The sequence below is a fragment of the Ischnura elegans genome, chromosome 4 (genome assembly GCF_921293095.1).
Source record: "Ischnura elegans chromosome 4, ioIscEleg1.1, whole genome shotgun sequence".
Lineage (NCBI taxonomy): Eukaryota > Metazoa > Arthropoda > Insecta > Odonata > Coenagrionidae > Ischnura > Ischnura elegans.
This window is the reverse complement of record NC_060249.1, coordinates 121793859-121818219: the sequence shown is the minus strand read 5'-3', so window position 1 is coordinate 121818219 and position 24361 is coordinate 121793859. Positions and strand designations below refer to the sequence as shown.

At 38.6% G+C, this 24361-nt stretch overlaps 2 protein-coding genes across 4 annotated transcripts in view; one reads left to right on the top strand and one right to left on the bottom strand.

Moving 5' to 3' along the window:
* The window catches only part of LOC124157981 (glucosidase 2 subunit beta), a 42610-nt gene extending 24983 nt beyond the window's left edge, over positions 1–17627 (top strand). For all 3 annotated transcript variants that reach the window (XM_046533114.1, XM_046533113.1, XM_046533116.1), the window contains 3 exons: positions 8627–8817; positions 12926–13081; positions 16909–17627. In XM_046533114.1, coding sequence (XP_046389070.1) covers positions 8627–8817; positions 12926–13081; positions 16909–17061 — 500 coding nt within the window. In that variant the 3' untranslated portion in view covers positions 17062–17627. The remainder of the gene's footprint in view (positions 1–8626; positions 8818–12925; positions 13082–16908) is intronic.
* Positions 17437–24171, bottom strand: LOC124157982 (GTPase HRas). Its single transcript, XM_046533117.1, has 7 exons — positions 23996–24171; positions 23829–23877; positions 23528–23556; positions 23339–23423; positions 23115–23257; positions 22790–22950; positions 17437–20016 (listed from the first exon to the last, which is right to left on the bottom strand). Exons 1-7 carry the CDS (start codon positions 24024–24026, stop codon positions 19942–19944), a joined length of 573 nt encoding a protein of 190 aa, XP_046389073.1. The 5' UTR covers positions 24027–24171; the 3' UTR covers positions 17437–19941.
* Positions 24172–24361: the final 190 nt, after the last annotated feature.

Genomic DNA, 24361 nt, shown 5'->3' with positions numbered 1-24361 from the left:
TCGGTGTGAAATCGTGAGTCGGTGCCTCAATCCACTTTATCCATTCTTCACGCATAAATCCCTTGAATGGTTTATTGGTTAAAACATCCAAAGGCTGCAGTTGAGAAGTCAATCCACCAGGAATCACAGCAAGATGCATCTTCAGTTCTGTAGCAAGGATTTTTGCGGACTCTGTTATATGGGCCTTAAACTGATCGCACACTAACAAAGACGATTTCTTCAGAAGTCCACCTGGACGCCGGGACCACACCCTCTGCAACCACAGTTTCATACCCTCTCCATCCATCCATCCCTTAGGATGAACATGAATATAAATTCCATGTGGAATTGTACACTTAGGCAGCATTTTTCGTTTAAAGATCAACAAAGGAGGGAGTTTTGAACCATCAGCACAACACGCAAGGACAACAGTATAGCGTGTTTTTTCGTTGCCGGAAGTCTTTATCGTAACTATCTTTGCACCTTTAACGTCCACAGTTCTATTTGATGGCACATCAAATGTCAAGGGAACCTCATCCATATTTCCTATCTGTCCTATTTCAAAACAATTCATTTTTCTCAGGTTAAGTACGTAGTTATGGAATTCGATAATTTTTCTTTCGTATTCGGGTGGCAGTTTTTGTGCTATTGTGGTTTTAGTACGCATGCACAGACCATTTCTCTTCATAAATCTTTCACACCACGACGTTGTCCCGGAAAAATCGGCAATAGACATATCTATCGCCAACTTTCTCGCTTCCATTAAAATCATTTTTGTTGAAACAGTGATCCCGTTCTTCCTGTGATTTATTATCCAGGTCTTAACGTGCTCCTCAAGCTTCGGCCATTTCGGAGAACATGAACGTAAAGTTTTCTTACTCTTATTTGCATTCATTAAATCTACCTTCTGCTTCCGCCATTCCCGTGTCATCTTCTCGGTTGGAGGTGGGCCGAAACGCCTTGCAGCTGCCCGGTTGCCGTGTTCCGAAGCATATTTCACGACTTCAAGTTTAAACGCAATACTGTACGACAATCTTCTCTCTTTAGATCCCATTAGGTTATTCCAATTTTGACTTTTTATACAGAAATTACCAAGTTTCTGTGCTTAGAAGCACATGTGCAGACTAAATAGAAAGATACGTATTACGGCTGAACTGACGGAACACCGAGCTCATACTTTGTTACCTAAGGTTGAGTGCCGGTGGTGCCGGTAGACTAGTGAGTTTATCGTGAGAGATACAATGTATTAGCATGTAGATGACATCTCCTTTAGCTCAATGTATGTAAGTTTTGCAGCAGCACCCATTGCAAGATTAAACTAAACATGCTACATTGTATGCACTTCTGATTTATCCGGGAATTTTTTTAAAGGAGTTAGACATCGACGTATTAAAACTTTATTTCTAACAACCTGCTCAAAAGAGTGCTATTATCAAAATTTTTAATGAATTGAACTATTTTCAATGCCTGATACACTAAAAAATACAGTAGAATCCTGATTTAAGGTTTTTCAGGGGGGACAAACTTAAAAACACTAAATGCGGAAAAACACTAAATGCGGACCTGCCATTTTTTTCAGGCTTTAGGGTCTGTAATGATTGAAATGGCTTTTTATGAATAAAAAGTATTATTTTACGTAACTAAAAGGTGCTGCATGCAGCAAAAAATTCATTGATTAAGTGTTTTCAGCCCTATGAAGGTTGGATAATACTTTTCAGGAATCAGCTAAAAAAAATGGGTAGTAAAAATAAGTAATGAGAGGATGACAAAAGGGTAGTTTCCTTCATCCAAGAAAACGAAAAGCATTGATTGCGATTCGTTACCCACCATTAGTGTATTCAAAATGTACAAATTATTTCGTTTTAGAAATAGCGGTTCAGACGAATGGCAATGGTCCATTTTTATCCTCATTTGAAAAGGGCCAGATTGGCGCCCATGCGATGCCACTCCACGTGACGTCACAGGGACTTAGTTTCTATACGAGAAGATGGGAGTTATACATCATCTGAGGTTAACAATGCATGCATGAGGCGTAGAGCTCAGGGAAACATGTCTTAATAATCACTTATTAAAACTGGCTAAGGTCGGAAAGTTTTCTTCATTTGATAAGGTATTAATAATCCTTATTTAAGACAAGCGCTACCAGCCAGCAGGGTACTCAGCTACCCGCTAGCAGCCTGCGTCGTAAGAGCGCTAAGCCTCGCCTCAAGGTCACCTCACAGGGGGGCAGCGGAAACCAGAAATAAGTCTCACGGAGAGATTTCCCGGCATTCATACTTACGCGTCGCATTTTCGTGCGCTTGAAAATTTTCACTTTTCATTTAATCGCGAAAAATAGATATCGTCATTTAAAAATCTAAATGCGTGAAATACGTACTCCAGGTGTAATAATCTTTCGATTTTGGCAATAAAAAATAATAGGAAACCACCCTATTGTTTTAAAGAAATATTTTAAGAAAATTTTAATATGCATCAACTGAAAAGCATTCCCACACGGAATATTATTATGGACATTAGTGATTCCATTTTTACGTACATTTCAGTGGTCTCGATGAAATTTTAAATTTTTTTCTGTAAAAGTGACATGTAGGTGACTATAGCATTTAATAATATAATAAGAAAAGATGTAAGTAGGTACTCGAAAAATCGTCATTGCATCTATAGAGATGAGTGAAATAAAGGGACAGCAGAAGATCGCTAATCCCGAAATCTAAACTACCGAATATCTAGTAAAAGGGAGATTTTCTGGAATTATACCAACTTAGCGTTTTCTGTTGCCTCGGCGAAACGAGGGATTTATGAGCCTTTAAAAAGCCTCCCGTGCGCACATTTTGGATTTCGAGGTCATCCAAAAAAGGAGAATCTTATTTCTAGTATGCGTACAAGTCGATGGTGATTCAACTCGATGATGGCACCAGATTCGTTGTCATATATCCGCGGCCTCATGCAGGTCGAATGGAACCAGGAGAAGTTCTTTACGCGGCGCGCTGATCACCTTGACTCCGACTCACCTTGTTTCTCTGCAGCTTTTAATGAAATTTGGTTGGACCTTGAATAACGATTAGCTAAACTTTAAGTTAAGTGAAAAGGTTTAATCTTCAACAAAACTGGAGTTCATCAGAAAAATTGTCAGTGCCTCTGGAGTTTGGCAATTTCGTCAGGGTTATGATGTCGAAGTCAACCACCAAGGGATACCTGCCGGATTTTCGTATTTTTCCGCGCTCATCTATTCTACCGTGAGTATGCGGTGATTTTTTTTCCAGTATGAGCGATTTATTTTGAGTCATGGACCGTGATAGTTCGTCAAAACTCCGATTGTCATTCTCTTTTGACATTAATTAGCACCAGATAGATATTTTTGAATCGACATCGATATCAATCAGCCGCATGTCGGTAAATTGGCTCCGGGATATGTTAATTACGATGTAAAATAATGTTGTTCCGCATGGAAAGAATGCTCTAACTCATGGTCATGACAGGGGAAACGCTTCCTCTGCTCTTTCGCTGTTCCTCCGTGGAAACTGACCTTGGAATGGATTACAGAAAGAATCTTCTAGTGAACTGCGCACTTGATATTGGGCCTCCTCTTTTGGAAAGAGAAAGTAGCCGACTGGAAAAATATTGGGCTCATAATCGACTGCTCGTAGGGAGTAGAGTTGAAAGGGGCATAAGCCATCAATTGAAAACAATAGGTACGAGAAAACATTATTGTAGCGGCCCTCGGAGGATAACTCGACGTGTCATCAGTCGTCACGTATCATCGAAGTCAAGTTCAAGAAGTGAAGGATAAGGTAGTTCGAGGTTATTAAAGGATGACTTTGCTCCATTAGATCGGATCTGATACAAAAAGTGCCTGGTCTTTGGATCAGAAGGGGAGCGAAACATTACGAGAAGACAAATCACCCAGCTTGCGAGTTGAAGGTCGCAGCGCTGCGCTCGCAGAAGAAAGCAGTTGAAGAAGCGTTCCCCGGTAGATTCTATCGACTCTTGGTAAACTTTCATGAGACTGTTCTTGTTGATGAGCATAAATTCGAAGATTTGGATGAACCGTCATGAAAAAACGTTAAATCGAGCAAAAAAATCTTGGGCGGGACAAATTTTTACGACCATAAATGCGGAAAAACGCAAAATGCGGAAACACTAAATACGGATAATTTTTACATTGTCCTAATAGGGAATGAATCGGGACCCAAAAAAATAAACGCTAAATGCGGAAAAACGTTAAATGCGAAGACGTTAAATCCGGATCCGACTGTACTTAATGGTAATTATTTATCCTGTCAAAACGGTTGCTTATTATAGGACTAAGTTATACCCGTGATATCCGTATACCATCGGCGCATAAGACGCAGGCAAATTTTACAGCACATTTAGGAGAAAAAAAAGTGCGTCTTATCGGCCGGGAAATACGGCAATTGGTCAATCATGCATTCTTAACAATGTGTTATTTAACTTTTTACTTGGTAAATAAAATTATGGAGACTTTTTTACAGAGCTTTCCTGCTGATTAACATCTTTCGTGAAATTATTTTCATTCACTTCTTGTGGTTGTTCATTTAAATTTTCATTAATTCAGATAATTAGAGTTCATCCTTGGAACTGAATATTGAGAGCCGGTGAGGGAAAACCAGACCGGTATCTATAGAGAACCGAAAAAATTTAAGAACCGACTCAACCTTAATTTATTGAATTCCTTTACCCTAGTCAGCAATGCACAGTTCGGAAAAGAAAGTGAATCTTCTCTTAATAGTCTAAAAAAATCTGCGCAACTTTCCATGTGTGAGGTCCTGAAGCATGTAAAGGCTAATATGAAATTGTCATTCCTTGTATACAGTGACCCAGGGAGGAACATTATTACAGCCATGGGAAGATTATTAAAGGAAGATTAACACAAGGTGTATATTGACAACTGATGTGAAGGTCTTAAGCACAATTGTAGCTTATGTCCTCATATTATCATTAACAGAAACTCAAGAACTTCTTGGCTATTCTGCTTTGAAGGATTCTGTTAGATCAGTTCAGGAAGAAGGAAAAGAATTTTCAGTACTTCCACTAATTCTTGCCCTTTAAAATGATTTTCCTCATTTTGTAGAAAATAGTGAGAAAACCCTGTGGATACCTGTGGCAAATGTAGATGTAGAAAGAGGCTTTTCCATGTATGGAAATATAAATATAAGAACCTCTGAACTTCCAAAAAATGCAGAATTAGTCAAGTTTGACCAATGGATCTCAATTCCAGTAAAAGAAGGATTCTGCCAATTTTAAATTCCAGAGTGTGAATAATTTCAGATGGCATATTCCAAAAAAAACTTTTATAGATAGAAGCAACCCATTAGTAGATAAATACATATTTGTGAGTGTTGATATTATATTTTGTGTAAGACCTTAAAGACTTTTGTTATCAATGTTTTAAGTGAAAACTATACATTTTTTACATCACGCAGGCCGATGAGACAGTGAAATTTAGACCAATCAAAAATAAGTCTGTACAACTCCCACATCTTCTACTCCCACTTCTCTAGCGCTATGAGGTTGAAATACATATGTACATACATAGCAAAGAGTGTTTATGGTATGAGTATCTAACAAATGCTTAAATTATTCCTTTAGCATTTGCTTTGACCCTTCTTTATCAAGGTTTTTACCATTAAAAATATATTTATTATGGTAATAAGCATTTTTAATGCTAAAATTATTGTTCTGGGGATAAAAAAAGGAATATTTATGACGAGTGAATTTTTATGACGAAACTGTTTTTTTTGTGACGAAATTGAAATTTTATGACGAAATTTTAAACCGAAATTCACAGATTTTTATGACGAAATTCACAGTTTTTATTCACCAATAATCTTTGCCTCTACTCATGGGGCATAAATTACTGACCTCAGGAATAGTTTTGAAGTTATTTTAATGCTGTGTTTAGCTTCTAAAGATGATAGAAAATTATTTACTCTTGCAAGCTACCTCAATGAGATGAGGTTCAACAAACCACTCTACAATAATACTGCTTTATAACAACTTTGAACCTTGAGAACAACTTACTATTTTTAAATATTAACTACCTGTAAGCATGAAGAACAAATAAGATTAACTCTTGCAAACGTGAAGAAAAAGTTAGCGCAGGTACAAGCACATATTCCTGATCTTTACCAATGATACCTTGGCAGACACTACTCACAGCTTCCTCAGAAAGATTTCTAGCTTAACACACTCAATGCGGATGCCTTGAATTCAAGGCATCCCGCGCTAGCCTAAGACGCGGATGCCTTGAATACAAGGCATCGGTCCCTTTGGGTTTCTCGGCCCGCCATCTGCCTCCGCGTCTTCTACTAGACCCTGCAATTGTGCCCAGCGTCTCAGTGTGTCTTCTCCTGTGACTGGATACAAGTCGTTTGCTTGCAGCAGATTTTTTGCCTTCTTTTTATTATAATATGTTTATTATAATTTTATTACAATATTTAATATTTTCTTTGTTAATAGTGCAAATTTGAATAATTTTGAACTATGTATGATTGTATACGATTAAGGAAGACATAATATCTGATATCATTGCAAAATATTTTTTCCGCGTGGCGGTGTGTTATGATAAATTTTCTCAGCATTGAGTGTGTTAACCGTTCTCAACATGATATTGGAATTCCCCCGATAGAAACTGCAGCAATTTAGAACACCTGGTACCTTTTTTCTTAGTATGAGCTGTGAGTGTGCAAGTAAAAGAAGAATATCAAGCAACTATCCTAAATCCTGAATCACACAATCGTTTTTTCCATCTCCTCCCAGCAACAGCTCCAGCAATCACTTCAATGATGGCAGTAAATGACGCTTTCCCATGATCAATTTCCACAATGGCTTCTGGTTTATAAATCCCATCTTGAAAAACAGAACCCAATAGAGGAATATCCCAGAGCATTTTCCCCTTAATTGGGACAGCATGCCGCTTTATTGGGCCATGAGTCCGCGACATAGGCTCTATACTCGCAACTAAATTAAAATTTTTTGTTTTCAGAATACTATTTTTTTTTTTTCCTCCTTTGATTTATTCTTATTTCAAAAATGCTCCTATTCTTGCACTAGTTTGAAACCTTTTGTTGTTATACTCTCCGCAAGAGGATAGGACTTTTCTTTAATAGGACTTATTAAAAGACAGTCATTCAGCATCGCCTGAGGCTGCAAAAAATATTTTTCACTAAATTGTTATAGTTCATAAAAATGATAATAAATTAACTTAACTTGCTGATTTATAAAAAAATTAATAGTTTAATAAACTTATGTTACATTGTAAACATTCTTTAGTCTTTTTTCCATCGTTTCAACATTTGTTTATGCCCATATACAGGATAGTTCACCTAAATGGGGCAGCCGCTTAGTTGGGGCAAAGTGCACAAGTCCCAATATGTCCCAATTAACCGGAATCTTCTATATAAAAAGTGATGGAAAAGGGGACGGTGGAAATGACCACGTGATTCAGAAAATTCGGACATCTATTTTTGGATTATTTGGAAGTTTTTGGGAGAAGTTTTGGGTGCGTCACGCAAAATGGACCAACTCCCTTAATGGACAATTTGCTACTACATTCAACTTTATTGGAGGAACAACACACAATGCCATCTACTGTTATGCAAAGGATATGAAACAAATGGCATATGGTATAAGGTGCCGCCATCATTTTTGCTTTTATAAGATGCTTTCACTCTTAACAGAAAATGATGGCTTGTGTGATCACTCTTTTGATCCCTGAAAACCTATCGCTGGAGCTATCTGGCACTCGGAGGGACAGAAAAAATGATTGTGTGATTCAGACTTAAAATAAAAGATGGTAGTTTCCTTCATCAAAGAAAACATAAGGCATTGATTGCGATTCGTTACCTACCATTAGTGTATTCATAATATACAAATTATTTGGTTTTAGAAATCCCAGTTCAGACGAATGGCAGTGGTCAATTTTATCCTCATTTGAAAAAGGCCAAATTGGCACCCATGCGATTCCACTCCACGTGACGTCACAGGGACTTAGTTTCTATACGAGTAGATAGGAGTATTACATCGTCTGAGATTACCAATGCATGCATGAGGCACAGAGCTCAGGGAAACATGTCTTAATAATCACCTATTAAAACTGGCTAAGGTCGGAAAATTTTCTTCGCTTGATAAGGTATTAATAATCCTTATTTAAGCCAAGTGCTACCAGCTCGCATGGCACTCTGCTACCTGCTGGCATCCTGCATCATATCAGCGCTCAGAGCCTCGCCCCAAGGTCACCTCACTTGTGACAGCGGGAATCAGAAATACGTCACACGGACATTTCCCATCATTCCTACTTAGCCGTCGTGTTTTTGGGCGCTTGAAAATTTTCACTTTTCATTTCATTGCGAAAAATAGATATTGTCATTTAAAAATCTAAAAGCGTGAAATACGTACTCCAGGAGTAATAATCTTTCGATTTAGGCAATAAAAAATAATAGGAAACCACCCTATTCTTGTAATGGTAAGTGAAAAAGGTGCTGAATGCATGCTTCCAATTTCAATTTCCAGTGTATGTAACCAATTTCTTAGGGGCACTCACCAAATTCCCCAAGTTAATCGAGAGGATGATCAGTCCCCGAGTAGTCTTATGTTTTCAATTAATTGTTGTCCTGTTGACTTGCAGAGGCAAACAATGCGAGGGCAGAGGCCGAGGAGGCTGATCGTGCCTCAAGGGATTTGACTCGTGAAATGCGCCAGATTCAAGACTCATTGGAGAGGGACTATGGTGAGGAGGAAGAGTTTGCTGTGCTTGACGGCCAGTGCCACGAGTACACGGATCGGGAATATACGTACAGGCTTTGTCCGTTTGATCAGGTGAGATGACATCAATTGACTAATCTTGGAGATCAAGTTGATTTGGTGGCTAGTGTGGTGGCTCACTTGAGTGAATTCCAGCGATACCGTAGGAGTTCAAGGCATAAAAACTTGGCGTTTTGCACGTGGTGATTTATTTTTATTGAAATTTATATACTTGAGCACATTAACTTATTAAAGAAACATCACAATAACTTTGTTTTAGCGGCAGATACTAGTCTTTTCCTTTTCTAGGTTCCCTCTGTTTGCTGACTCTCTTAGTAACGTACATAACTACAAAGTCGGCATTGCAGCGCCATCTCTGCATCAAAAAATAAACTTAGGAATCCAACTTGATTTTAACGTGATAACTTCAACAATTTTGTCCAATCATGGTTTCGTAACCTGGTAACATTTTCAAGGTTGAATGCATCGACTTCAAATTTTATTCCATTACTTCTGAAAGTGCTACTTTCTTTCATAATTTTTTAAACAGGAATTTATTTTAATATTGAAAAAGTAATGATTTTTCTTTCCGTGGGGACCTTGATAATGTTACTCGGCAACAAAACCATGGTTGGACAAAATTAATCGCCATGTGGAAAAAGCCAAGTTTTTATTTCTTCAACGCCTGCGATCAAGTCACGCCTGTTGCAGGCGGTCCCTGACTTTCACACACAATGCATTCCTGGAAACGTGTATGAAAATCGAATGTACAAAAGTCAAACCATTAAGTTCCATACTGTAAATTAGGGGTTATGTTCCATATAAGCATAATATACGTACTAAAACCATATTTTTTACAGATTTTATTCATTCAACTAAGGATGGACGGATCCAGGATTTTTTTCGGATCTGGATTCGGATCGGATCCTTAATTTTCGGAGCCGGATCTTTCCGATCGGATATTTTCGGATCCAAATGCATTTTAAAATTCCTGATGCTGAGATTCCCACGATGATTGTTCAATATCTTGGGAAGAGTTACACTATGTGCCAGTCGTATTTTGCCTTTTTTATTTTCCATGGCTGAAATTCTCCTATGTAACCTCTGCGAGAGCTTTCAAACAAAACGGTTCATGAGTAGGACAAGAATCGCATGCGACGGTGCATTTGAAGATAGAATCGGAACTCTTTCGGCCCTTATTGCATTGCATTCAATGAAGCTATTATTTAAAATTTCGGATCCAGATCGGATGTCTTCCGTGACTCTGGTTCCGATGTATCCGATGAAGGGCAATATCCGCAGATATTTGGATTCAAGGTATCCGATCTGACCATCCCCAATATCAACTAATGTTTAATAATAAATATGTAAATAAAATTGTGGTGGAGGCCTGAAGATTGGTGGAAGGATATGTGCATGGAAACTTACTGTAAGCAACTGTTGTATTGTCATTTCATACATTTCTTTAGGTATGGCAGACCGTCTGGTACTCAGGCGTACTCAGGATCATAACTAGGAGGGGCAAGCCATGGTCTAGGGGGGCGGGGCAAACCAAATTGTAGCATTAGTTTATGAGATTATTTCCTTGAAGAAATAGTTTTATTTTATTCACATACCTTGTACTAATGCATATCATTTTCTGGGGGTTTAAAGAAAATTTGTTGAATGCTATCGTTTCAATTCAGTACTGATTTTGCTAAACGACTTTTGCCTCTTGGGGGGGGGGGGGGTAGCGAGGGGCAGCTGCTCCCCCTGCCCCACGCTGGGTACACCCATGCCGTCTGGAACTCTAGCAATAGTGGAAGAGATGATGTCACGGGAAAAAGAGAACATTTTTCCCAAACACATGAATTTCTATCCTTCGAAGGTTATTTATAGCACAACCAAATATTTATAAAAAAATTGAGGAACCCAAAAAGTTTTCAATTTCCGACCAATTATCTGTTATTTTTTAGGCAAAGAGCTGGTTGGTGAAATCCTATTTTATAGTAAAATTGTGTATCATAATGACTTAATCAGTGAATGAACTGTGTAGCCAATTTTGTATACCTATTTTACATTATTTCCTGAAATTTATTGTGGTGTGTACATTTTATGAGAATCCACCAAGGCCTCCATGCATATTCTATCACGATTTATTTCAGTTTTACCCATTAGATGTTTTTCAACCGTTGGTCTTCAATTTCACTCCTATCTTCTCCTTTTCACCCGTACTTATCTTAGTGTTATCTTATCTGTAAGGAATCTTGTGTTGCATCTATCTCTTATCTAAGTCACTCATTTTTTTAAATGCCTGTGTTGATTACAAGAAGATCTATTCCAACCCCTCACATCTGTTCTCTCCCTTCTGGTACATTCGTATCTGTAATTGTCCTCGTGCCAATTCCTCTCTCATTGCAGTACATTCCCGATTATCCGGGCTAATGATGGGGAGGGACGGCACGAATAATTGGAAAACACGAATAACCGAAACTTTCACTGTAATATCTTGTAATGTTCATAATTTATGTAAAACCAACAATATATTATTATTCATGCCGTTATTCTGTTATTTTAGAGTGCTTCCCAGACTCATTGAGAGAATTCTTTGCCAGTTCGCGATCTTTTTAGCGGCAATAAAATGTTTGTACTAGTATTCTTAATGCTTTATGTAAGGCCTGGTTTTGTAAACCACACATCCGTAGCAGTGTGATCACGGATACAGAAAAGTGGTTTGTACGAATGCCTCAAAACCACTGCTCGATGTCGGAAACTACACTGTCAGGCACCACGCCACGTATCGAACAAGTTGCCCGGGTTGCAACTGCTGCGGGATGGGTATCCGTGATCACGGAACGAGGTAGTGCCCTGCGAGGCTTGGAAAACAGGAACACGGTGCTCCCGTCAATGCAGCTAGGGCCCGATCGCTTCCATTTTACGGAGGGGATTCTAACACAAATAAAAAGCCCGGTGTATCCCAGCATTAATGCAGTAACTCCGGTGATTTTGTGTCTGATTTTATTTTTTTATAAAGATTGCGGAAAATATTGAGCGAGAGTGAATGTAATGCACGGATAATCTTCAACACGGATATACCGCAGCCGAATAATCGGGAATCTGCTGTACATGAACGAGTCAATCTTGCTCTGGCAGGAACCTCTTTCCCTTGCATGCAAATAAAATTTATCTCTCAATTTTTTCTTTACAACCACTTAGTTTCGTGTAGCTTGTCAGCAAATCCATGTTTTTTATCAAATTCTCTACCACAGCATTTGCTTCTCTTGTATCCTCGCCATTTGCATATGTGGGCCTAATCTTTGCTGGCATTTGTCTACAGCTACGTATCCCCTAAAGATACTTTTACCATTAGGAATTTTCCAGGATGTGCCTCTAATATCTCCATGTACCATTTGAACACCATTGGATTTGATGCTATTTTTTTCATTTGGGGAAGGGGTCATTAGGTGCAAAGTTTTTGAAATACACACATCTTCTTTATAATTCCTACAATTCAATGAATAATATTTCACTGTTTTTTTCATTTGGGTCAGTGTCCCAGCAATCTTTATATGAATACATCCACATCACAGTCTAAAATATCTACCATCAGTTTCTTCTCCACTTCTGGATAGATATTCTAAACTGTGACAATGTTGTACCCAAAAGAAGATCGCGATGACATCATAGACTGTGAAGTTTTTAACCAATTTGAAGCACTGTTTGCAAAGTAAATGTGCTTCTGCCAGTGAAGAGGGTTGTATATAATTTTATTGATTGTGGCTGTACTTATATTACCAAGAAAAGGGGTACATACATACTGCAGAAACAAGTGACTTCTTATGCTAATTTATTTGGTGAAAAATTTTAGTGGATGGCCACTATTTCCCGAGTTGAATTCTTGAATGAAATTTCAAGACTTTTTTTTGAAACTGTATTACCGTATTTCTCCGAATTTAGCCCCCCCACCCCAATTTTGAGGCTTCAGTTTCGGTAAAAGTTAAAAAATGCGTTTGAATATAGTCCCCCCCCTTTACTTTTACCACAGGCATTTTTGGAAAAAGAGGGGGGACTGTATTCAGACATATACGGTAAATGCTTGTGTATCATATAAAACAGGGGCACCATTAAAACTGACTTCTTGAGGTTTGCTTGTTGATATTGACTCAAATATTTTACATCCCTCATCTTGATACTGCATAATTAGGCAACGCAACGCCCGAAAAATGGTGGGACTGAAACCAGACTTGGGACATGGAGTGGATGGGTTGGAGATACAAGCAGCAGTAAAGCTGGAAAATACTCGAGGATGCTGTACGACAAGGGACAGGGCTGCTGGAATGGCCCTCAGAGGTCCACTTTGGTATGTTACTTATGCATAATAATAATTTCATTTTGTCTCAGGATTTTACCAAAAAAAAATGATATATGTAAGACACATCAAGACATTGTGTGGGAAATTCAAAAGTAAAATTTCGTATGGTGATCAACAGGGGAAAAAGGTCACATTAAGGTCTTAAAGATGTCATTGAGTGCATTGTTGCTAATACATAATTTTAAAAGATTAAAAGAACATACATATTTGCCCAAAGCTATAATCAAACACCATAATTAAAGCATATAATCACAATAGACTAGAAATCCTGATTTATGTGCTTTTAGTGATTTGGTTGCATATTGTGTTATGAGAGTTTTCGCGGATCAGGTTGGTGTGGTGGCTAGTGTTGGCTTTCCACCCCGTCGGGCCTGGATTCAAATCCCGGCAGTGGCAGAAAATTTTCAGAGACTACCCGATCCCTGATTGAGTGTTGTGTGGATGACATTTCAAGCTCAACACTCCGTCCGTCAGAGGGGACGTTAAGCCGTGATCCCCTTGGCACCTATCGTTGAGAGCAGGCTAATGCCGACGCCGGGTTTCTCTCCACCCTTCCTTACCTACCCCTTCATCATGGCGCAAATGACCTCAGCTGTCGGTCACCTCCTCCAAATACCATACGAGAGTTTTCTTTACGCGAAGATTGGTGCTGACTAGCAACCAGAATACTTTTAAAGAGTCACCTGCAATTGCACATGAAGTGTGAAAAATCCTCTGAGGAGGAACCACTTGCCTTAACTAGGATTCAAACCAGATCCCCGCACAAACATGCTGCCCTGTGGCATTAAATGTGTGGCTGGTATACCATTTTCTTGTCAAAAGCTACCAAAACTCTACCGAGGAAGAAGATGCCTTGGTAGTTCAAGTGGTAGAACACCTGGTGGAAGTTGGGGAGATTCCGGTTCGAATGCTGGTTAAGGCTAAGGAGAGTTGTCTTTGTTTTTATTTCCGAGGTCGGTGGGTTCAATGTCACCTTAAATTTTTTTTCCACTCTTCTCATAGGTTTTTAATGATGGGTTTCTTGTTTTTGTTGAGGACCTTGCATCCCTGTTCAACTCCTTCACTTATGGAGTGTCTTCTATGTTAGACATTCAAACGATGGGAGCGTCCAAAAATTGGTTCCCTGAATTCTATCAAACTTGGTAGATTTGCGGACTTTGGGATGCTGTCCATGAATCATCCCACTTGTGGAATTACGTAACCAATAGTTTAAACAAGAAAGGGAGTTAAACTATTTCAGCTGTACTTAATTGAAAGCCATCTCTTCACGGTCGTCAGTGGTCCAGTGGCTACGGTGTCAGAATGTCAGGTGGAGGAAAATTAATTCATCTCTTAGCAATTTTTCTACCTGTATCTTCTTGTGTTGCACCATTCTTTGCATTGGGTTTTTCCTCAGAACTTTTTTTTTGCCCTTATGGTTTCCCTTTGCCTAAGTGTTCATGTGGAAGTAGCCTCTGAATTGGGTCTGCATCGTAACAAGATGTACATATTCATATGTTACCTCTAAACTTGATTTCATTATTTTGTTGTAATACGATATTATCATAATTATTTCAACTGTTTCAATGTTGAGGGCAATCCAACGAAGGAAAGGTTTCTTCCTCCAGAGTTTTGGCTACTCGAGTGTCTTTTCAGTGAGAGGTCAATTATGCCATCCATAATATGAGGCTCCCCTCAAGTACCTGGTTCATACATTTTTTTCTATTCCATTTAGCAAGGGGATTATCATGTTCAACAGGTAAAATTTTAAGTGCCCAATTTATGACTTTTTTGCCCCTCCCCAAAATGCTGAATTTTCAGTAAGAAATCGCACAAGAATCAGCTACAAAACCCCGATTTGATAAGAATATCTTATTGCGACAAAAAATTAAATCAAGTGCAGAGATAGCTCATTAATACTTAAGGCAACAATGCAAAATTACTCAATTCTAAGGTTACCTCTCTAAGAAAACATAAGAAAATGATGAATACCTCAGTGGCTCGTGGCACAAAAAAAATTTCTTGTAAAAATTAAGTTTTGAGGAAAAAACCAATAGCTAAATTGTGAAAATGAAGCATCATGAGTGAGTCATTGGTCAGCTATTAAGTGTACAGAACAGACAGTCATTGTAAATATGTTAGTTTCTAGATGTTCAGTGCCGCTCTGCTGCTGAAACCTGTATGTCCACACCTCCCTGTCTATGAAACCTGCTCAAAATAAGACCAGGAACTCTCTCTTCATTTACTCAATACTGTGATACATGCAAGGCATCATGATTGCCTAATGGGGTTCTCTCATAAAATTAAAATAGTTAATTTTTTTACATGTATCGATAAGTAAGTTGAAGTTATTAAGGTTTGCAAAATATGACTTCATAATTCTCAATATTCTTGTTATTACGGAGCTTCAAGGTTCGCGAAAATCACTAAATTCTTTCACGCTACAAAAACGTCCTGTGACGTCAGTGCGAGTAAGCAGATCCGCTCCAGGGCAATAACAAACAGTAACGACCATAACAAACAGCTACGACGATACTGAGACATAACATTAAGGGTGTGCCACAAACAGTTGCGAGTGGTTTTAAAGACATTACGCTGCACGTATTGCTCAATGGCTGAATCCGACTTTGTGAAGGCGCATTCTAGGAACATTTTTAAGGTAGATTAATTCATGGTCTCTTATTTCTTCTCCAGCAATAAAGATTTTGCAGAGTTGAGAAGCCGGGAAATTGAAACGTAAGATAAATTAAATGAACTATCTCGTTCGATAGTAATCTAGAGCTCGATTTGTATCTCATTTAACTACTGTCATATAGTCATTGCTTTGAGATGCATAGATTTATATGCTATGAGAGATGTATACGTTTTTCTAAAATTGGGACAAATGGTGTACTGGCACCACGTAAATGTATTGTTTACTGGATTCTGACGTCACGCTCAGCCAACCTGGCAATGGGTCGTTTGAAGCGCTAGATTACTATACGATTTTCAAAGTGGAATTATGCGAATAATACGCATGTTAGAGAAGAACTGCTTTCACTATAATTTTTAGCATGGAGGATACTTTTTTATTGCATAATCACCCGTTTTCAGTGGAATTCCCCATTGGTCTTGTGTGAGTCCTTCCCATACCACGACACAATAATCCTTTAGGTGGCCTGAAGAAAGGAACTGGTCACCCCACCCTTAATGTATGGTATCACATCCCTGTGGCTTAGTAAGAGTGAACTCTGCTCTCACCAATCGGCAGATTAAATCACTGTATTAGTGAAAACCCATACATAATGTATAATCTTAATTTCACACTTCATAACTCTTCATCAAATTTAAGTCTCCAATGAGTAATTCAACTGTAGACTATTGGCAGGCTCGTACCATTACATCTGCTATGCTAAGTATAAGCAAGATTCAACAGAAGTGTGATTTTAGCTTTGATGGCAGCATTTACAGTCTTCAAATTTGATAGCCATCATGTTCATTTCAGGAATATCTATTAGTGATCCTTGAATGATATTTTATGCTGTAAAATAATTTAATTAAGAATGATATGAAGAATGTGTTGTTTGTCCTTGCTCCTGGAATTCCTTTGGCTAATTTTTCTCCTGTTTTACTGTGTACAGCTCCATGTCTCATCCTCTTACCTTTTAGTCTTGCCAATAATGGTCAGTGGACTGAATTAAAACTGTCTTTATGAACTTGTTGTGCATTTTATAGTTTCTAAACTTGAATATAGCAATTTATGAAGTTCACCATTTTAATTTTTTCTGGACTAATAAGTCATTTGAGTTTTACGTTGATATTGACTGTGTTTGAAAGGTTACTCTTTCTCTATCTAGGTCCATTTAACTTGCGGAATGGAGCATGCTGTTACAGCAGTTAGTGAACCAAATAGGTGTGAGTATGTGTTTGAGTTTGTGACACCCTGTATTTGTCGGGAGGTGGACGACAAAAATATGGCGGAACATCTTGCAGCTCATGATGAGTTGTAATGTTGGAATTAAAACTGCTTCATAAGCAGCTATTCAAATTGATTGCATGAATCCACTTCGTGGATCAGCCAACATTATGTGCATTTCCTGTTGTAGATCAAGAGGAATCCCATCTCGTGGACACATGTTGTTTCTATTTTGCTGGAGTGGTGTGTGTTTGTGGCGTGAAAGTCTGCCTTTTGCTGCATTGTATGTTACTTGCTGGGTTAAGTGTTTCTAGTGTTTAGGTAGGGGAATGATCTTTCACCACTGGAAATATTTTTTGCGAATATCTCTCATGTGGCTCTGTTGATGAAATTTAAGTTTATAATTACTCATTAAAAACCCGTGAAAAAATACATTCCGTTGAAATAAAAATTGGAAAAATTCTCAGTATTTGACATATCAAATAAAGAATTTTATTAGTCTTCAGTTGATTTGAGTTATTGTTGTAAATATAAAACAATGATACCAAAATCATTCCACAATTGAAGCATTCTCTGTAAATTACAATGTATATCACCTTCTTCAAGCTGCAACATGTAATATGGAAATGTGAAAAGATACCAACATTTACGTTTTTATTAGTACCAGCCTTTTTATTTCTGGATTCCTTAAGCTTTTCACACAACCGACAAAGAATAATGGGGGGCATTAGATTTAATTCCAAAAGAAATAACCATAATTATTTCCAAAAAATGTACATAGGATTTGGCATTTCATAAATGAGATCCTATAATTGTGCTTGGCATTGAAATAGCGTTGCATAAAAATTAATGCATGGAAGAGTTTTGTGTAGTACCAAAAACACTAACCCTTCATTGACATTTAAAGACCATTCCCAAACTAATGACAATCAAATCTTTAAAGTCACACTCTCCAAACTGCACACTAGGTAAACTATATACCACAAAACACAGAAAACAATTGTTAAAGATTTTTAACAAGATAAAACATTCCCTGATGAATTACTCCATTTTTTTAAAACTTTGTAACAAAGACGTGAAAGAAAATTCACAGATTTTGGGCAACAGGAGTTATTTCTCAGGTTAACATCCACAAACATGTTGCTTAAAAAAATACATTGATTACGAAATCCAATTTCTTTCGCAGAAAAGATTGTGCACATTAAATCTGGAACCACATAACTGATTTTATACATGTTCCAGAAAATAATAAAACCCTCAACTAAAATCCTCTAACAAAAAACTAAAAATTTCAAAGGTACACTAGTTCCACATTCTACTAAATATGATTAAACATGGGTCAGCACATTTCTCCGATACATTTGATTACTTATCACCAACAGTACCCACAATGGGCACAACTGACAAGAAGACGAAAAGAAGGCTGGCCATTTAAAACTGGTAAAAGTTACGATACACTCTTATTTTTTTTACCTCATATCACCAATAATATCAATAGATAAAAGGAAGGTCTGGAGCAGAGAAAATGGATGTCTCACATTCAGCCACCTGCAACGAATACTCCTCACTCGCTCGCTCGCACTCACGCACACACACTGAGAACGACGACAGCGGCCCGCCTCTCTCTCCCTGCCCCAAATGGCACCCAACGAGCGCATTCACAGTGGCAGTGGTCGTTTCAAATGGTGAGCTAGGGGAGAGCGTCACTGTGCACACGTGGCCCTATTCATTCCTTCCCTTCTCTTGCTGCGTGGTATGCATCGAACATCGACTGCTTTAAAAAAACAACGTCAATAGCATTTATCTCGTGGAAGCTAGGAAGAGGAGGGTGGGAGAGAGGGAATTGTGGGGTTTTCACGGTCAAATGACGAGAAAGGAAGGAGTGGCAGAGAGGAGAGCGTGTTTCGGGGAAAACTGTCTTCCTTTCACCAGAGGCAGAGGGATGAACTTTTCCGACAACCCTCTCTTTCCCCACACATGCCAATGAGTCTATAAAATACAAACGTATGCACACATTTTCATACATGCACCTATGTCAAGGTTTTCCTCACGTATTTGTGCACCTAACACATGACAGCAAACCCTTTGAAAAGCCCAAAAGCATGCACATCAACACTTACATGTGCGTTTCCCTCCTCCCTCTTTTCCCCAAGCGATTGACTGTTCCAGTCCAGATTCGACAGAACCCACGGAGAGAGTGTCGATTGCACAGCGGAGCTCAGCACTTAAAGAGGTGAGCACGAGAACACCACTAATCAGTCAACATATCCTGCATTCCACACGCTTTCGTTCCCGTTCTCCACGCTTGGCCCCTTCCACGACACCCCGTAAAGCACAGCCTAACTACAATGAAGGGTTAAAATAAACCTAGAAATCGTTGCACCTTAAAAAAATTGCTAGCATTCAGAAAGGACATGTTTTACAGGTAAATACTTGAAACGGATGTGTCCCAATCCTTCTCCCTCAAGTTTCAACTTTGCCACAAGGTGAAGTTGATCATCAATCCCGTCGGTCAAGCCCATCAGTCGAACCAAATCATCGTCAGCATTGGACAAAAAACAACAGGATGCAAGCAAATTAAAGCCATTGAAATACTGCCGATCGCACCGAAATTAACATTATTTCCCTGAAATCAAAAATAAAGAAGGGCATACTGTAAAAAGAAATCTCCCCTTCTCTCGTGAATAGCTCTCTTGTCATGTCATGGACCTTCTGATGGGGCTGCTCAGGCAATTAGCACCAGAAGGGGAGTTTGAGGGGGGTGGAGGGGGTGGGGTTTAGGGGGGGGGGGGTGCTATGACAAGGGGGATGATTGGTGCTTGCGCCACCACGGGCTTCCAGCCATCTTCACCGTCTCTCTCTCTCTTTTGCGTTGTACATCCCCTCTCCTGAACCACGCATGCCCAGCAAGCACACACTCCCGCCCCTTTGTGGCTCAACCAATGGGGTTTCCTCTCACGGGCCCACAAAGCACCTACAAAAGGCAACACTGCTTCTTCTTCGCACCACCACGGATCCGCTTTCTCTTGTCCTTCCCTCTGCGCTCCTTCTGCAAAACGTACACAACACGTACAATGGTATGAGCAGAGATGTGTAAAATATGCAGGAAGAATACTCAGGCTAATTTACAGTTACTCTGAAATATTTCTTAACAGTTTTGAGTGACTATTATAATAAGGAAAAAGAACCAATTACAGCAACAAGTAAAATTGATATTACTTTTAATGAAAATTAAGAGTGTACATTACAAGAGAGGAAATAGAGGAGTGTTCATTGAATGCCACCTTAAAGCTACGGGTTAACACTTTTATATTGAGCAACAAATACTTTGGAGAATTCTCCTTCAAGGAAGTGAGACATGGATAATGACAGCAGCAGAGAAATCAAGGTTAGAAGCTTCCGAAATGTCAGTATGATAGAAGAATGATGATGATAATAAGGATGGACTAAGAGGTATATGAGAAGTTTTAATAAGAGTGGGAGAACAGAAGTCTTTTGAAATCGCGGGAAAAAGACAGAGATGCTCACATAATGAGACTTGATAGCTGGAAGAAAATAATCATTAAAGGAAAGGTGGAAGGGTAGTGCAGATGAGCAGGGTCTGGACAAGATTATGAAAATAAAAAACAAATTATGTGAGCGTTAAAAGTCTGGTAGGTAGGAAAATAGAGAGGAGAGCTCACACTGATATTCATACTAATAACTGATAATAATCGTGACAGAAATAAAAATTTGCAAAATATGGCCTTCTCCATCTTCCCTGGAGGGCAGTTTCCCTTTGACCAGGTAACCTTGTCTCAAGCAACCGTTCTCCCTGTCATGATATAAGTGACTCCAATGTATGTTGGACACTTTCTTGGATGGTTAGGGATAGCATTGCTATGTAGTCTTCCAAAGAATCACCAACCTCTGTCCTTTACTTGTCACATCTATGACACCAAATGTGTCCGAAGACAGGAAATCTAAATGCTAATTATATTTCGAAAGTATAAAACCTGTTTATCAATTTGCTTAGGTAATAATCAACTGGGATGAGAACACAAATAAATTCACCGAGAACTAGGCTAAGAGCTTATGTAGCCCTCAGTAGCTTCAGCTTGTTCAGCTCCCTTTTGATGGTTGCACATGTCAATCGAAAAACCAGTTGTGGCGATAAGAGAAATGACATCATCCATCTATTTTTCCAATTTTAATTAGCATTTAGATCTCATATTTTTGGACCTAATCAGTAAAGCCAATTGGTAGCTCAATTAATCAACGATAGCCTTAGTCAAGGAATTTTTTTTTCATCCATGTCAACAAGATAATTAAAGGAATAAATTGAGGGCCATCTTCAAGAACATTTTTTTGTGTCAGGACATGACACTCATTTATAACTTTTATTTGTCAACGAATCCGATAAAGAGAGTACAGAATCTGGGTGGGCCAGCATTGACCACCAGTTTCCCCAATATGCAGAGGATTGTATAGGGATGGTGTATGAATCATTGTGGGACATGTCAGAGCTTAAATTAAATGAGAGGGATGATGCATCAACCAGTGAGGTATGTTGCTGAGCAGGCATTGATTAGTAAGTCCGCAGAAGGCTTGCACACACTAATTGAATCATTGAGGGAAAAGTGCAAACTACATGGTATGACTAGAAATCCTCAAAAATAAGTAAGTTATGCAATTTCATAAAGCATCATGAGGAAAGAATATGAGGCTAAACTTACGAGTGGATGGACACAAAGTAAAGCTGTGGGTACTGTTTAACTATTTGCACAGCACTTTAGATGAAAGCAGGAACATGATAATGAAAAGAAAAGATGATAAAGAGGGGATCTGAGGGCAAGAGTGGCTAGTCCGATCTGGAATGTTGCACTTCACGCTGCAGGAATGTGGACACTTGGGAAGGAAAACAGAAAAGACGACAGATGTTCAAGATGTGTGCAAGAAAAAGGGGAAATGGAAAGAAAAAGGATGAGGACATACTAGACATCGTGGGCGAGGAGAGGGAACTTCAGTAATGCCAAGGGATTATTTCCCTTAACAGAGAGAAGAGTTGAATCAAAATACAAGAGAAAAGCTCTTGATTTTCTTTTACAATGGAGGATAAGCTCAGTCATATAACTGACAGGCATAATCCATTCTTCATCATTTCCTAAAAAATATTGATTTTGATACTGTGTCAACCTTTCTCTGAATCATTTGCACTTTCCCTATTGGAAAACTAGTAGTTAGTTAGGAGGAGAAGGCTTTGGAAGAGAAATAAGAGGGGATAGGAAAGGGAGAGCAGTGAGGGGGACTGGCTTGTGTAGTGATAGATTGATGAATCCAACAAATGGTTAATAAAATAATGAATTACGAAGGCTGTGCTGCATTTAGTCCAGCAGCTTAACAACTTCAGTAGAAATTTACGAATAAGATGGTAAACGATGCAAAATTTTAGAATCCATAATTCATGTTAAACCAACAAAAAAATCTTTGTGCACTTCCACAGGATTATGAAATTGAAGAGCATGGTCTCATTGACCACTTAACACACTCAGGTCGCAAAAACTAAAATATTTAAAACAGACGTAGTGATTCAAACAAGGATACTAGTGATAGAAAAAAGTCTAACACTATCAAATCAAGTAGAAGAGCTAGATAACTATTCACACAGCATACAACCCCAGAGCAAAGCATCAAATACAGTGTACTTCTAAAGGAAAAACGATCTCTGAGAGCCCTAATGTAATTCTAACACAATTGTCCATGAATGAATGCCAACAATTATGAAATTGGACGGATGGTCGCACTCATGTCAATCTCTCTAATCAATCAGCCAGTCAACTTACATCTTTCCTTATTTCTCGCACCAAGGTGTAGAATGCATCATCGACACCCATCCTCGTTTTGGCAGAGGTCTCAACAAATGGGATTCCATACTGCTTGCCTACTTCTCTGGCTTGGCCCATATCCACCGCGCGCATCGGAAGGTCACATTTGTTCCCAACCACTAAAACAGAAATATTTTAAAATTAACGAGGCGGCGATAGGTTTCACAAATCGATTACTTCACAGAATCTCTCACCTCTGAATATGTACAGAAATCTTTCCGAGTCCATTCATAAGGAAACAAAAAAATAAACAATGAAACCAAGAGTCATAAATCATACTTACAAACCATGGGGACCTCCTCTGCATCCTTTACCCTCTTAATTTGCTCGCGATACATACTGATGTCTTCAAATGACTTAGCATTATTTACGGCAAAAACTAGGAGAAATCCTTCGCCAGTTCTCATGTATTGATCGCGCATTGCACTAAATGTCAAAGAACACTAGCGTAAGCAAACATCAACATGGGCTAAAAGTATACAAAAACACAATACAAAGAATAACCACCTGTATTCCTCTTGACCTGCAGTGTCAAGTATATCCAACAAACAGGTTTCCCCATCGATAACCACTTGCTTTCTATAGGAGTCCTCTGTAAAATTCAATGATTACTTAGCATAAGATACAGCTAAAAACAAAGATAAGGGTATACAAACTAAAGAAGCGCATGGTTGACTTTAAGATCAACTGGCATACCTATTGTTGGGTCATACTCATCAACGAAGCTGGAAAAGAGATACAAATACATACATTAGCTAGATTGGATGGATAGCGGAGATGATAATGAATGCGCTACTAAATACTTTTCACGACCAAAAGCAATGCGAGCGAAATCAACGAAGGTTGCAATACACTGCTATGCGAAGTTACGAGCTATGCTCAAAAGTTAATTAGGGAAATTAGAGTGATAAAGACATTTAAATTAAGTTTACGAAGACATTTAAACATAGAAATCACCCTATTCGTACAGTGTAAAGATTGAACAGAGATAACTCACTGATTTTGAATAAGTTGAATGGTTAAGGCACTCTTTCCGACGCCACCAGCTATGGAAACAGAAAAGAATAGCGATCGTAAACAACAGCAAAATATCACTGTCACGATTTTCACAAGGCCGTACTTTTCTCTATTTCACCAAAGAAAACACGCCAAAATTAATCTTACCTCCGACTACAACAAGTTTATACTCCGTCATTTTGAAACACTACAGCCAGTGCCAAAGTCGAAGCGTCAACAAAAATGCTGGAATACTGTTGGGAGTCCACTAAGTCAAACTATTCTCATCTCACACATTAGTATCAGAATTACTCATTCAGCCACTAGCCCACACCCTCCTGTGTGGACTTCTTCTTACAGATTGGCTTGTAGTTCAACAGAGTGAATGATGGGAATTTCAGTGAATGTCAGTAATAAATTTATTTCATCACTTAAGTATCAAAAATACATCATATTACTCATTAAAAATTGCAAACTGATTCTATTTCATTCAAATACAAATATTAATCCTCATATCTTTCGGCATTCTTCACA